Consider the following 16,154-nt stretch of genomic DNA (forward strand, 5'->3'; position numbering starts at 1 on the left):
GGTAAAATTTCGTATTATCCTATGCTTAAATTCCCTATGTTTTGACGCACATACGACATTCACATACCAATATACCATGAATTATTTCCTAGATATTCCACTTGTAAAACGGTATGGGATGAGGCATATTCACCTTTATGATTCCTTGTTATGATCAACTATTCGTGGTTGGCTATTTCTCTTGCCTTGATTTTTTTTCTTTCCCTTGTAAAAATAAAGATTTTTTCTTAAAACTTTTCCAAAATAAAAACCAAGCCTATCATTTCCTACCCACAACCAACGTCTAAGATTTACCCATTCCCTAATCCAACGGCCATTATTCCTCCTCCTATCAACGGCCATTCATAATTCAAAACAAGATTTAATGGACCCCACTTCTTTCTCCTCATCCTCTCATAATACTCTCCTCTCCAACAAACTAACACTCTCATCTTCCACTCTTTTATCCCATCTTCTAACAAGAGAGAAAGAAGTAAGATTGCCATTTTCTTTATCCAAAACCAATATCAATGGCAGCTTCTTCTTCTCTTAGCACACTATCTCATCAAACACTCCTTTCGCACCCGAAAACACACCTTACAACCACTCCTACATCCTCCCTAATTGTCCCTACAACCTCTAAGGTCAATGGAGTGCTCCTTAAGTCATCCTCCTCTAGGAGGAGGCGTGCTGCGCCTCGTGCAATCGTTGTGAGGGCTGCAGCTGTGGAAGCGTTGGAGTCGACAGACACTGATCAACTTGTCGAAAAGTCTGTCAATACCATTAGGTTCTTGGCTATTGATGCTGTTGAAAAGGCAAACTCTGGTCACCCGGGTTTGCCTATGGGATGTGCTCCAATGGGACATATATTGTATGATGAGATCATGAGGTATAACCCGAAGAACCCGTATTGGTTTAACCGTGACCGCTTTGTTCTATCTGCTGGTCATGGTTGTATGCTTCAGTATGCTCTTCTTCACCTTGCAGGCTATGACAGTGTCTTGGTTAGTCCTCTGCCTATAATTTAATTTGATTTTCTCCTATATTGTTAATTTTGCTAATTTTTTGTATAAGAAGCTGTATGTACTTTTAAAATGATTGTTTCATAATTAATTTTCCATCATGCTACTAATTATGTGATCTGATGATAGAAATGTAACAAATACTATGAAGGGTCGTTTTGTAATATTATGTCATATCCTTAATCATAGAGTTGGGATGATGTGACTAAAATCTTGCTAAGCATGTCTAAGTGATAAAACTCTACATCATGACCTCCTTGGGAGGTTTGGGGTTATGATCATGTACTTGTATTTTGGTTTATCTTAAATTATGCTTTTTATTTTTTAATCTTGGAATTTAAATCATATATGTAGTATTTAGTAATTTTGCACTGATGAAGTAGCTTATTTAATTGATAAATTAGGGAAAGGCTGAACCATAAGCTTGGTGGGATGTGAGAATTTACTCATTTTGACTAATCAGTTTAATTACCAGTAATTTGTCTATTATTAGAAAGTCAGAAGGGTCATTTTGGCTACTTGATGCTCCCTTGATAATATAAATTCACTATTATTTATTAGTTTAGATTTTATGGTTGTACATGCATTATTACTTGCCTGACAATATATTGCATGATAGTTTATATGGAACAGAGAAAGTATGTTTTTAATCAGCCCCATAAACCTATGATTCATATAGTCATGTACAAGTGTGTTCTGACTGTTAGTACATAATATGAACTCTGTAACAGGAAGAGGATTTGAAGACTTTCCGCCAATGGGGTAGCAGAATTCCCGGACATCCAGAGAATTTCGAGACACCTGGAGTTGAAGTTACAACTGGTTGGCCTCTTCTTAATTTGTTTAATGAAATATACTATCAATGAGTGAAACTCATGTTTATAACACCGATGAACAGATCTTGTTGATTGCTGTTATTAACTTTTACAAATAATCTCAATACAACCCCCTTTTTAACCCCTAAAAGGTTCATCACTATTGATGAATTAGTTAATGCTAATGCTGTTGGTAAACTCATTGCATTTTACATTATGCAGGGCCACTTGGTCAGGGTATAGCCAATGCTGTTGGTTTGGCTCTTGCAGAGAAGCATCTGGCTGCTCGATTCAACAAACCTGATGCTGAAATCGTTGATCATTACACGTAAAGCCTTTCTTTTTATGCTCTGCTAATTTGTGCTTTTGATTCTGTTCAGATTACTTCTGCATGTATAATTTTACTTATAATCTTTCAACTTTCAGATACTGCATTCTTGGTGATGGTTGCCAGATGGAAGGAATTGCCCAGGAAGCTTGCTCGCTTGCTGGTCACTGGGGGCTTGGAAAATTGATTGCCCTCTATGATGATAATCACATTTCTATTGATGGTGACACCGCCATTGCTTTCACTGAGAATGTTGATTTGAGGTTTGAGGCCCTTGGCTGGCATGTTATTTGGGTGAAGAATGGTAACACTGGTTACGATGAAATTCGTGCTGCTATCAAGGAAGCTCAGTCTGTCAAGGACAAACCCACTTTGATCAAGGTCTTCTCCTTTCTGTTAATTTCAACTTTTTAAGGCTTTGCTTGCTATGCCTGGTGTGTAGTGTGTTGCATCTTGCATGATACTACTGCATTCGTTCATATGTGAAAAATTTCACTGTTTTAGCCACTGGACTAATAACCGGCTTTTTTTCAATCCTATGAGTTAAATACTATTTTCTCATATACAATTGAGGGTGTAGTAGCATTTGTTTTGTGTTTTGTAGGAATATTTGAGACAGATGATTCAACCTTTTTGTATTTGCAGGTTACCACCACCATTGGTTTTGGGTCTCCCAACAAGTCAAACTCATACAGTGTGCACGGAAGTGCATTGGGTTCTAAGGAAGTTGAGGCTACAAGGCAGAATCTTGGATGGCCTTACGAGCCATTCCACGTTCCAGAGGAAGTGAAGAAGTAAGCAACACGATGGCATGTCACACCTGTTGTTTTATTATTGCTATCCAACTTATAATTTCCTGATTCTGCAGGCACTGGAGCCGCCATACCCCTGAGGGAGCCTCCTTGGAAGCTGAGTGGACTTCCAAGTTTGCAGAGTATGAGAAGAAGTATCCTACAGAAGCAGCTGAGTTCAAGTCAATCATTACCGGTGAATTGCCTGCTGGTTGGGAGAAAGCTCTTCCTGTGAGTAGCTACTTAATCATCTTTTATTCTTAAGCCAAATTGCTAGAGTACTCATAGAATTGTTTACTTTCTTTTTGCAGACTTACACACCTGAGACCCCAGGTGATGCAACCAGAAACCTGTCGCAGCAATGCTTAAACGCCCTTGCAAAGGTTCTTCCAGGACTTCTTGGTGGTAGTGCAGATCTTGCATCTTCAAACATGACCTTACTAAAAATGTTCGGAGACTTCCAAAAGGACACACCGGAAGAAAGAAATGTTCGTTTTGGTGTTAGAGAGCATGGAATGGGAGCCATTTGCAATGGAATTGCCCTTCACAGCCCAGGGCTAATCCCTTACTGTGCTACCTTCTTTGTGTTCACTGACTACATGAGAGGAGCAATGAGGATCTCTGCCTTGTCAGAATCTGGAGTCATCTATGTTATGACCCACGACTCTATTGGGCTTGGAGAAGATGGACCCACCCATCAACCCATCGAGCACTTGGCAAGTTTCCGTGCCATGCCCAACATCCTAATGCTCCGCCCAGCTGATGGTAACGAGACTGCTGGTTCATACAAGGTTGCTGTTGAAAACAGAAAGACACCATCCATTCTTGCTCTTTCTAGGCAAAAGCTTCCTAACTTGCCAGGAACATCGATTGAAGGAGTTGCAAAGGGAGGGTACACCATCTCAGACAACTCTTCTGGCAACAAGCCTGATGTTATTCTGATTGGAACTGGTTCAGAGCTGGAAATTGCTGCCAAAGCTGGTGACGAGCTAAGAAAAGAAGGAAAATCTGTCAGAGTTGTATCGTTTGTGTCTTGGGAATTGTTTGAACAGCAATCTGATGAATACAAGGAGAGTGTCCTTCCTGCAGATGTTACAGCAAGAGTAAGCATTGAGGCAGGATCAACCTTCGGATGGCACAAGATTGTGGGATCAAAGGGGAAGGCCATCGGTATTGACAAGTTTGGAGCTAGTGCACCAGCAGGAAGGATATACAAGGAGTATGGAATCACAGCCGAGGCAGTTATTGAAGCGGCAAAATCAGTTTGTTAGGCCACGGTGCTGCAGATTCTTTTTGCCTCCTGTTTTCCATTTTTGTTAACTGATCAAGTAGACAAGGCTCCCTGGTCAATCTAGTGAGTACTGTATTACAGTAAAATCGAAAAAAAAAATATAGTTACTGTAAAGAAAGTGGATTTGATCGTTCCATTTGTCTAGATGAATTTCTAAGGCTTCTTACAGTAAGAATGTTTGTTGATTTGTATTTAAATCTGGCATTCAATGTCAAAGTATGGACAACATATTTCTAATAAGGAACAATGACAGTGATGCCGATTATGTGAAGCAGTTTTCTCTTCCCATTCAATAAGGACTTGTTTTCTTGAGGTATGGCTGCTTATTCAACCTCGTTTCTTTCTATGATATATGTGTGGTTTGTTGATGTGCATCACAGTAATTCCTTACTAAAATCACTTCATATTAATGTTAGAATCTTATGTTCTTTTTATTTTATCTTGTACTTGAGAAACTTCTTGTGCCAAGAACTTCATAAATACCCTGGTTTTTGCAGTGACTTCTGAGTTTTGACAAGGTCTTCAGACTCCTCACTAATTAATACAGAGTAATTTTGGAGAAGTCTTAATCAGTACTCTTAGTTTCTACAACGTACTATGTACTTATTTCTAAACAGCAATTAGGATGTCAGTGTAGTAAATTATCTCAACTACGAGTATGATAAACTCCATATACTAGCTCCGTTTTATAAATATGAGTAGAAAATGTCTAAATGTTGCAAATAATATAAAAGAAATATACTTTCGTTTTTAGTTTCACATTAGGGAGGGTTTTTGAGCAAAAGACCCCATCTGAGTATTTGAATTTTATTAGGCAGGTTACATGTGCACATGACATGTCTTTTAGAAACCATAACCTAGGCCATGTAAAACAAATGGGGGGCATAATCATCAATTCTTGGGTATAAAACAAATGTAACTTCCTATGCTCCTTTCTATTATATTGGTTAAATATGTAGTTGTATGATTCAATTTTTGTAAATACAAATTAAAAAAACTGATGTGATTTCATCTTTATGGAAGTATGGGGCAAACACATATTGAAAAACAGACTGAATTTTTTTTTGTTTAATGTAACTCACTATGCTCCTTTCTATACTGCTCCTCCCTATGCTCCTTTCTATTAAAAAATTTCCTAACTGTTCAATTTAAGTCCAGATCTGGACGTCCGGTCCAAGCAAAACCGGTCCGATCTTCGAGTCTTAAAATTTTAATTTTCGGTCTTGAACCGTTGAACAACCCTAGCTAAAATAGAGGGAGTAAGCCTTAGTCACCATTACTCTTACTATCTTTCTCCACTGTCCACTCCATCATCTGTTCTTTATTCCCTCTGAAAACTCTACCAAAACCCAATGGCTGAACTCGGAGTTTCACTTGCTGCGAAACTCATAGAAGTGATTAGCAGTGAGATCATTCAAGAGATATGTGATATGTGGGGTTACAAATCTGATCTTGAAGACCTTCACAAAACTGTAACCACCATCAAGAATGTGCTCCTTGATGCCGAGTCCAAGCGAGAGCTCACCAAGGCAGAACGAGGCTACATCGAGGACCTCAAGGATGTTGTTTATGATGCCGACGACTTGTTCGATGAGTTCCTTACTCTGGCTGAGCTGAAACAGATCGATGGCAATGCCAACAAAGGTGGTAAGTTCTCTGAAAAGGTGCGTCGTTTCTTTTCTTCTAAGAAAAAGAAGATGAGTCAAGCTTACAAGATGTCTTGTAAGGTTAAGGAGATTAAGAAGCAGTTAGATGATATAGTTGATAGGCACACTAAGTTTGGGTTTAAAGTTGACTATAAACCTATTTGTAGGAGAAGGGAGGAAACTTGTTCGTATTTACACGCGGATGATATTATTGGGAGGGATAAGGATAAGGAGACGATCATAGATATGTTAGTAAATCCTAGTGTGAAGGAAGATTTTTGTTTCCTGACTATAGTGGGAATGGGAGGGTTGGGAAAAACCGCTCTTGCTCAACTTGTGTTTAATGATGATAAGATAAAGAATGAGTTTCCGGATTTGAGGTTATGGGTTTGTGTCTCTGATCAAGATGGGGAGATATTTGATGTGAAAACAATCCTTTGTAAGATTATTGAGTTGGTTACTCATTGTAAGATTGATGGTAGCTCTACAATGGAATTGGTGCAAAACCGATTTCAAGATCAATTACGAGGAAAAAAGTTCTTCCTTGTTCTTGATGATGTATGGAACGAGGACCGTGAGAATTGGCTTGCTTTGAAGAAGTTCTTGATGTTGGGTCAAGGGGGGAGTAGGATTGTGATAACTACACGTTCAGAGACTACAGCAGCTATAATAGGGGATGAGAATGCCTATAAATTACAAGGGTTATCTCAAGAGGATTCGTGGAAGTTGTTTAAGATGTCGGCATTTAGCAGTGGATGTAACCAAGAAAGTCATGGTGAGTTCGTTGAGATTGGGAAGAAGATTGTTGCAAAGTGTCATAGCGTTCCTTTAGCTATAAAGGTGGTAGGAAGTCTTTTGTTTGGGCAAGACATACGAAAGTGGGAGTCGTTTGAACAGAGCGGACTAGCAACAAATGGTGAAGGCAATAATAGGATTATGTCTATATTAATGCTCAGCTACCACAATCTAGAATCCTCGTTGAAGAGTTGTTTCAGTTATTGTGCAGTGTTTCCCAAGGATCACGTAATAGAGAAGAATGAATTGATTGAACTTTGGATGGCACAAGGATACATAGTGCCATTAGAAGGAGGTCAAAGTATAGATGATGCTGCGGAGGAACATTTTGTAATTTTGTTACGGAGATGTTTCTTTCAAGATGTCAAAAAGAACGATTACGGTGATATAGAATCAATCAAGATCCATGATTTGATGCATGATGTCGCTAAAGAAGTGGGGAGGGAGGAGGTCCGTGTAGTCACTTCTATGACGGATAAAATGGGTGATAAAATACGTCATATACGATATGATGGTGATATATTATGTTCAAAAATGATCTCTTCATGTAGCAATAAGATTCGTTCATACATTTGCACAGTGAGTAAAGAGTTTCCAGTGGATACTCTGATTGACAAGTGGTTGTGCCTAAGGGCGCTTGATTTGTCAAAATCGGGCATTCAATTCTTGCCTGATTCAATAGGCAAGCTGTTGCATTTAAGGTTTCTTGACCTGTCTCAAAATTTTTGTTTGGAGATACTTCCTGATGCAATTACAAGGCTGCATAATCTGCAGACATTGAATTTACGCGATTGCTATCATATGTTAAGGGAGTTGCCAAAAGATTTTAGCAAACTGGTTAACCTTTGGCATTTGGATTTACTTTCTGATATTAACCTAAGTGGTATGCCTTCAGGCTTGGATAAGCTAAGTAGTCTTAGAGTGCTTACATACTTTGTGGTGGGTAAAAGAAATTCAAGTGATGTTGACGAGCTGAAAGCCCTAAAACCTCTCATCAACTTAAAGGGATCCATCCAGATTGAAATCGGTGAATATTATATTAATAGAAAAGTGGAAGGCATGAATAACGGGGTAGAGGGAGGGTATCTGAAGAGCATGAAATATCTCACCAGCGTCGATATCTGTTTTACTGATTTTCAGCGTGTAGTGAGGAGACATGAAGCTGTGTTGGAAGTCCTGGAGCCACCTTCAAATCTCAAGGGGTTTCGCTTGTACAATTACAGGGGTGCAACAATTCCAATGTGGGGGAGAACAGAGAGTAACTGGGCAGTTTCCTTATCGCGTCTTGTCAATATCACGTTTGATGGATGTTTTAACTTGATGGAGATGCCAGTGCTAAGTAAACTGCCTCATCTGAAATCACTGGAACTTCATTCTTTGCATAGCTTGGAGTACATGGAGAATACAAGAGGAAGCGTAAGCAATGACGATGAAGCAACAACTGCAGAATTAGCAACATTCTTCCCTTCCCTTCAAATACTTAGTTTTCACAAAATGGATAAATTGAAGGGTTGGTGGAAGGAGGAGCCATCAGCTGATGATAATCACGGCTTGAATTCCAGGTGGAGATTTCCCTCTGTATCCGAATTACATATCTCCAATTGCCCAAACCTGACGTTAATTCTTCATTGTCCAAACCTTGATAAGCTGACCTTGATAAATATTAAAAATTTCCAAATTTTAAAAACAGCAGATGATGATACTTCTGTCAGTGTCAAATTACGGTACCTGCACACCGACAATGCTAGTATTTTGAAATTAGTGCCCACAAATAGTCTTAAAACTCTCCGGATAACAGGAGGAGGAGATCAGAAGAGAGAGAATGAATCAGAAATTGGAGAGACATTTCAGAGTTGCGCATCTTCTTTGCAAAGGCTATTTATTGACGATATAAATAGACTGAACAGGCTGGCTGGAGGAACAGGTTTGCAGCATTTCAGTGCTTTGAAGGAAATTAGATTAGAGAGCCTTCTCTACGGCTCCGACGTGTATGAAGAAGAAGAAGATGATGACAACATGATGCTTTGGAAATCTTTTCCTCAAAGCCTCCGCTCCTTGTATTTAGAAAACATCCAAAGGACTAGTTTGCCAAAGGGGATGCAGTACTTGACCTCCCTCAAAGCCCTCAACATTGACTACTGTTTCTACTTGACAGCCCTCCCAGAATGGATAAGCAGTTTGTCTTCTCTTCAAAGCCTGGACATAACGTACTGTGGTGCCCTCAAATCAATACCAGAAGCAATGCGGACACTCACCTCCCTCCAGAGACTTTCCATATATAAATGCCCGGACCTATTTATAAGATGCAAAGAACCTGTTGGAGAGGACCGTCCTAAAATTCAACACATCCCTCAAATTGTAAGTCATTGCACCAACTATTTACAGTATTTATATTCATTTTTATTAATTTGTTACATAAAGTACTCAGCGTTCTTTGCATTGGTTTCCTGTCCCTTCACAAAGTTACAGCTGAAAAAACCAAGTGTTGATCTTTTGGAAAATACGAGATTTCTGTTTATTTGACTAGATACATCCAGTAATTTCATTCACTTAACATAAGATTTCTGTATCTCAGGAACTACTAGAATAATAATAGGCTTCAGAGTCTTGCTGATAACAGCCTGAATGACCAGATGACTAATGCATTCTGCATACAGCTTGATCCTGAACACAAACAATATTCAGGTAAGAATCCAGCTCATTGGTCTTTCTGTCTACCTTCAACTATTAGGCACTGTTTTCAGCTGATCCATCTCTTTATTATTATAATTTAGTATTCTAAATTGTCTCTGAAGTAATCTTGTTTATTTGTTCATTAAAGGAATCTGGACAACGCTTGCTTATGTATACAAACCTGATCAATTGATGGCAAGTCTGCTGTAAATTTTCTACCTCAGTTGTCACGCTTAAGAGTAGAGGGGGGAAGTAAAGAAATTCCCATACTATCAAACAAATGTAGTTGGACTGTTGGAGGTTAAAAATGACTCAGACTGCCTGTCTTCCTCCGACCCTTGAAAGAGGATGACTTGCCATGAAGAACGCTACATCAGAACTTTTATTACTAAAATAGCAGGTGAATTTTTCTGAGGGGTTGCTGTTCTTAGTCACATTCCATTCATTGCTGTTCTTAGTCACATTTTAACATTTTTCTCTGTATTTTGGCTCTTAAGAATTGTAACAGTTGAATCTTTTGAAAGATGGTTGATTGTTTTCTCTTTTATGAACAAAAAATGAACCTGCTTTGGTTTGTTTCATGTAGATCCTTATATATGTTCTTCTTTTGCATCATTATAGGCAACTGATGACTGACTGTAATGTATATAGGATCAGGCGCGGCTATTTCTTTGCTGTGAACCTGCTTTGATATATATATGATTTGATTCCCAATAATAATGATGACAACCCATATTTTTTTTCCTGATTAAATCAATCAAATAAAACCATTTGAAAGTTGATCATCAGGGACAATGCATCTACTGGCCTTGTGCATTTCATACCCACCTTCGCATCCTCACTGCCATGAGTGTGTAATCTAAGAAGAAACATAACTTTTGGCTACAGATTTTAAGGTCTAAATAATTGATTGATTAATTTTTTTTTTTTTTAAAGTATTTTTCTAAAATGTGTTCTTTCCCCTTTGACTTTTATTCTTAAAAAAGTGATTATCAAATAGAGGTGAATGGTATACAATAATTGAGTTCTAATTTACTACCACAAGGGGCGAAGATAGTGATATATGCTCGCAGAAGAATAGGTGAATTTGGAAAACAAAACAATACAATCAAATGAAGTTAATTATATTATAGAGGATCATGATAAGTTATTATATAGTATTGCAATCACAGAAATTTCCTCTTATTATGGAGTAACTAGTGTGTAGCGCGGGCGTTGCACCGGTTGTTAATTTAGAACTTGTGATTATCAATTATATACATTTATTTTAATGTTTATAACATAGTTTATGACTGGCTTAGTTGGTTAAGGAACCATCTTTCTTACAAAAGGTTGGGTGTTCGACTCCCCTTAGTATAGATAAATTGTAATGATGATGTTGCATTGATAATTTCATATACTCCATAGTTGATTGTTTATTTCTACTAGTTATGGACCAGTTTCCCATGTTATTGGTATTATCTATTGGTCCTTGTTTTATCGTTGTTTGTAACTTTATATGTTCATCATATACTTATGGACATTTTCCCCTTGAGTAACCGTTCTATTCTAATTTCTCATGAAATAACTGATTTATTTAGTAAGAAATACAAAGAATTCGAGGATAAAAAAAATTAAAGAATGCATTTATTATTCATATAGATGCCCCCAGGCTTCTTGCATAAATGTAAAGCTATAAATGACTATTGTTGCTAAAATATGCATTTAAGGGCCTGTTCTCATTGACTGAACTCAACTGAACTGAACTGAACTGAGGTGAGCTGAACTGAACTGAACTCAGCTGAACTGAACTGAAATGAATATTTTATAAGAGAAGGAAATTAGGAGCTGAGCTGAACTGAACTGAATTGAACTCAGCTGAACTGAACTGAACTGAATTTCAACGTAAGAGAACAGGCCCTAAATCATCATGGCTTAAGTGTTTTGAGAAAAATGGTTATATTTTACTCTGTATAACTTATGACTAATATATCATTCATATATACTTAGTTGCATTAGTTGCTTAGTTAAGCACAAAAAGTCCAACATGATAGAATATGGATGATTACAGAGACTGTATTAAAGCAAGTAATAGTGTAACAATAAGAAATATTACAGTTAAAGATTGACATGACTATGCATCTATTAAAAACTGTAGTATACACTCTATAGAAAAAGAAAACTTAGAATGAAAAGTTGTTTGGATTAAAGGGAGTTTTAAAATAATTGTAACTTAGAAATCTACGGTTTATATAATTCGATTCTAGTACGGAAAATTCCCATTTCAGAGGAAAGAATACTCATCTCATGCATGCACATAAGGTTTCTTTGTGAACAATTGCTACTATTCCCTCTTTCGTTTTCCTCTTTCATTTCAAAGTAGTTTGTTTGCTGTCTACAAATTAGATAAAGCGCTATGTAAATGAATTTTAGATGTCTTTCGTCCAAATTTTAAATCTTGTATTCAATTTTTGAAGTGTATCAAAGGAATTCATACCACCTAAGAAACATCAAAGTAGTTCTGGTATAACCTTTGTATGACATTACTTGAGATTTCCAAAACATTTGATCAAGCAAAATAGTAAGTTTGTAACTATAACAATGCAATGTTGAGTACCTGAACTTAAGTATAATCTTCGACAACAGCCTGAAATAATACTAAGGAAATTGAGCAAAGAGACTTTGACAATAAATTTTACGGAATGTAAGGAAAAATGAAACAAAAGATAAAGAACACATTACATGTAAATTTAATAAACACCACAGTATGCAGTCTTATAAAAGCAAGCCGCTAGTTACACAATTTTAAAAAAAAAAAAAAGGGTACAAGTACGCTTCTAATAAACTAAACACATCAAGCAGCCTTGAAGTTTATAAAACAGATTGTCCCAACATTGCTTTGTCAATCTCCTGCTGCTTCCAACTACAAAATTTTAATGTTCAGCAAGAACCCTGTCATCAAGAGTATATTTATGAGCATTAGCCAGGTCTTCTTTAGCTACTTCTGCTGTTATATGCCCAAGTTCTGTTCTTGCTTTTCCCATATGTACAATGCTTTGACATTATTTTCATCGTCCTTGGATGGAACCTAACACCAAATCAACCAGTAAGTACCCAGAAGGCCGGAATCATAAAACCTAAATTACGATGAAAAAATGTTCCATAAGCTAGATTTTATTTACTATAAAAAGTAAAGGAAGCATAACAAAAACTGATGCATGAATCTATTAAAAAATCCTCATCCTTAGCAGATGTAGAAATGGCAAGCTAAACATTCCTGCTTCTATATTCTGCATCAAGAATCATTTTTAGGATGTTCCACCGTCTTTTTGTCATTGCCTGCAAAGATGTTTTATTACTACACACATCATGCATAATCTATATCCCTAAATGTAGATCAAAATGATATCATGTGTCACTTCTTCGAAAGTTCAGCTGCTCGCAAAAAGACCTGATTAACCTCATTAAAATCAGCTAGGTCTAGGTCAACACTCACACTTGAGAGCTTAACCTTTTTCGAATCTTCTGACATCTGACGAAAATCTTCGGTAAATGTTTCTGTCAGTAATTTTTGCAGGTAATTTATCAAACTCATGCAAGTATAGAGGTTGCTCTACATAATCTGCACCACTTGAATTTGTCAGATATATCTTCTGAATCTGAGTTCACGCTTTAAATTGTAAATGAATCATCATCCTCAGTTTTATCATATTGATCCATCAATTCTCTAAGTTTGTCTGAAGGGGGTGACTCCAAGCTTGGTAAGGGAGCAGAAGAAATATCATGGGTATGAAACTTATACATTTATAGGATTTTCAGCTAGCTCAAAAGCATATTCCTCTTTGTTTCAAGCCTGCGCTCTCAGCAGCTTAAGTTCCCGCTAGCCTTGGAATATATCTTTTAACAGCCCGCAAAGAATCTCTGTATTGAGATTTATTTTATCCAATGCCTACAAAGAAATAAACATTCATCTATTAGTGAGTTAAGAAGCACTCTCCCTAATCTTTCCATTAAATTATGCCCAGCACAATTACAACAAAAAAAATCGTATAGCTCCTTATGAAGTTATGAAGCTAAAAAATATTGATTTCATTGATAACATTTGGAGCTAGAAATTGAATTCAGAAACAGAATGAATGGACTTAATTTGCCCATCAAAAACATAATTCTTAGTCATGTGATAACTCTAACTATCAACCAAAGAAGTGTTCCTAAGATATCCTGTCAAGGGTGTCCTTGAATCGCACAAATGGTCATCACCTGCACTAATGTTGACATATTGAGAACCCAGTTTCATGGTTGAGGAACACCGATACGAACAAACACACTGTCCCCCCATCAATTAGGCTGATATGAGTCCATCAGAAGTCCACAAATAAACCCATCACCCGTAGTTAAATCCATAAAACTGAGATGTGTTGGAGTTCCATAAATTATACTTTGTAGCATTATTTGTAGACCTGGGAATCCCGACGAGACCCGATGACCCGGCCCGAATGACCCGAAACTGACCCAAAAACACTGAACCGAAACCCGAAATTGACCCGACCCGAAAATGGAGTTGACCCGATTCTGACGAGACCTGACCCGAAATTGACCCGAACAAACTTGATAATGACCCGAACAGACCCAATACTCGAAATGCCCCAAACTAAAATTACCTTTTAATTGAACAAAAAATGTCTTGTGCCAAATATAACTCAAATTATTCATCTTCAACCTTAGCTAAGCTCAGAAACCAACTCTGTATAAAATTATTAATTTGAACTTGATCTATAAATGAAACAACCTGAATATGACCCACCCACATTTTGACCGACCCAAATATGACCCAAACATACTTGACCCGACCCGAACATATCCGACCCGAAATTGACCCGACCCGAACTCGACCCGATACCTGACCAAAGTTGACCCGAAACCCGAATTGACCCGACTCATACCTGACGTGAATGTTAGTTGACCCGAAATGACCTGACCTGAAAATGACCCGACCCAGACCCGAATGACCCATTTGCCAGATCTAATTATTTGCACCATAATAGGTTGCATAATTGGACCCATCTGGTTTCAATTCACAAAAAACAGGACCATTTTCACTATATGAAATAGCAATAGAAGACATTGAACCTAAACCAGATACCAACCACCAGAAATGTGAATAAACTATAGCAAACTCCAAAAACTTTGCTGCAAATTTTAACACCAGAAATCAGAAATCTGTATACTTTTATTAAATGTCTTAAAGTTCATCCTATCTCTACTTCCCCCATCGTTGTTGTGTACCAACTCTATTATATATCTCTATCTCCCTATCTCATTTCCCTTTCTATCCCTCCCTTGCTTTCTCCAACCTTCTTGTTCATTCTTCCTCTCTCCCATCCAGATTTGAGCGATTTAGTAAGCCTTTTCCTAAGCTAATTGCGCCCCACCATTTATTACCCTTTTTAATAAGATTTTCTTAAGTGGTCTTTATTTCTACATTAATAATGTCTTCATTACCTATACAGCTATTTTACTTTTAAAACATAATTTTATTTCATTTTTTTAAAAAATCGCCATGCCTCTTGGTTTTTATGATTTTTCTCATGATATAAAGTCAACTAATGTTAGTGCCCCTTTATCCTTTTAACATTTGTCTTAAATTTTTTCCAATCTCTTCTTCCCTCATCGATGTTGTGTACGCTCTGTATTTGTTGATCTTAAGTTTTGATGATGACTCAAGAAACCTAAGCAAACCCATAAGGGGTTTAACTATTGTCCATTAGCTTTGATGTACTTGACAGGTTCTTATATGCAACGAGATTCTAGAGTCAGAATGGAGCAAGGAACAAGGTCTAAGGACGAGCTGTGGATTGGCATAGAAGATAATCAGAAGCCGAGTTCCTTGAGTAAGGAACTGAAGCTCCAGAATCGAAGCTTCAAGAAACAAGGAGTCTATTTATAATTTTAATATTTATTTTAGGCTTCTTGTAAATATGTTAAGTACTTTGATCTCGTAAAGGATTTTAAGTGGATTAAATTTCAGTTTATAAAGATTTTATTTTCCTTGTTTAAAAAGATTCTATTTTATTTTTTGGAAAATTATCTTTTTAATTTATCCTATTTATTTAAGGATTTTCTGTTTTTATCTTTACTAATATTTTGGAAAATCTGACTTGGTAAAATTGTTTTTGAAAACGGCTTTTTACTGAGTCAAAGAAGTTGAGAAAATAAAGGAAGCAGTAAAACCACTTCCTTGTTGTGTGCTTCAGCTTGCTGCCCAAGCATCCACTAACTGCACTTCCTAGTTTCATGGAAGTTGTGGTGAAGTGGGGATTAAGGCAGACGTGAGTTCTTTTAACTGACTTCTTTGTGTATAAATAGGATTAGTTTTCTGTTTTGAAAAGTACACTTGAGCATTACAATTTTCTAAGCTTTTCGAAAAGAGTCAAAATCCACTTAAGTCCTTGAGTGTCTTTGTACTTAGCATCTTAGAGTTTTAATTTGAGTTGTATTGGGATAGAGTTTGGGTAAACTCTAGAGTGTTTTTAATTGCTTTGAGTGAAGCAAGGAGAAAGAGAGAGATTTGAGAGCTCAACTGATTGAGGGATCAGTTGAGGGGGAACTTAAGTTCGTAGAGGAACTTAAGGTTAGAGTCTTAATTTGTAATAGGTTGTTTGCCCTATTATTATTAAGAGTTGTGTTTAAAATCCCTTGTGGTCGTGGTTTTTCTTCTTGATTAGGGCCAAGAAGTTTTCCACGTAAAATCTCTCTTGCACTTTAAAGTTTTTGTTTAAGTTTCTAGTAGATTTCCGCAAAAATTACCCTAGTTCCTCTGCAATACAATTCACCC

At 37.1% G+C, this 16,154-nt stretch overlaps 1 protein-coding gene and 1 pseudogene across 2 annotated transcripts; both read left to right on the forward strand.

Moving 5' to 3' along the window:
• Positions 1–424: 424 nt before the first annotated feature.
• LOC145606599 (transketolase, chloroplastic-like) lies at positions 425–4,497 on the forward strand. Its single transcript, XM_081662392.1, has 7 exons — positions 425–983; positions 1,733–1,823; positions 2,039–2,144; positions 2,243–2,525; positions 2,790–2,938; positions 3,013–3,166; positions 3,247–4,497. The coding sequence occupies exons 1-7, from the start codon at positions 510–512 to the stop codon at positions 4,204–4,206; spliced, it is 2,217 nt and encodes a 738-aa protein (XP_081518518.1). The 5' UTR covers positions 425–509; the 3' UTR covers positions 4,207–4,497.
• A 1,289-nt stretch (positions 4,498–5,786) lies between these two features.
• On the forward strand, positions 5,787–10,041 carry LOC145606600 (putative disease resistance protein RGA3; annotated as a pseudogene). Its single transcript, XR_014105393.1, has 4 exons — positions 5,787–8,329; positions 8,681–9,025; positions 9,243–9,352; positions 9,489–10,041. The product of XR_014105393.1 is annotated as a putative disease resistance protein RGA3 (transcript).
• Positions 10,042–16,154: the final 6,113 nt, after the last annotated feature.

The sequence above is a fragment of the Chenopodium album genome, chromosome 23 (assembly GCF_948465745.1).
Source record: "Chenopodium album chromosome 23, dcCheAlbu1.1, whole genome shotgun sequence".
Taxonomy (NCBI): domain Eukaryota; kingdom Viridiplantae; phylum Streptophyta; class Magnoliopsida; order Caryophyllales; family Amaranthaceae; genus Chenopodium; species Chenopodium album.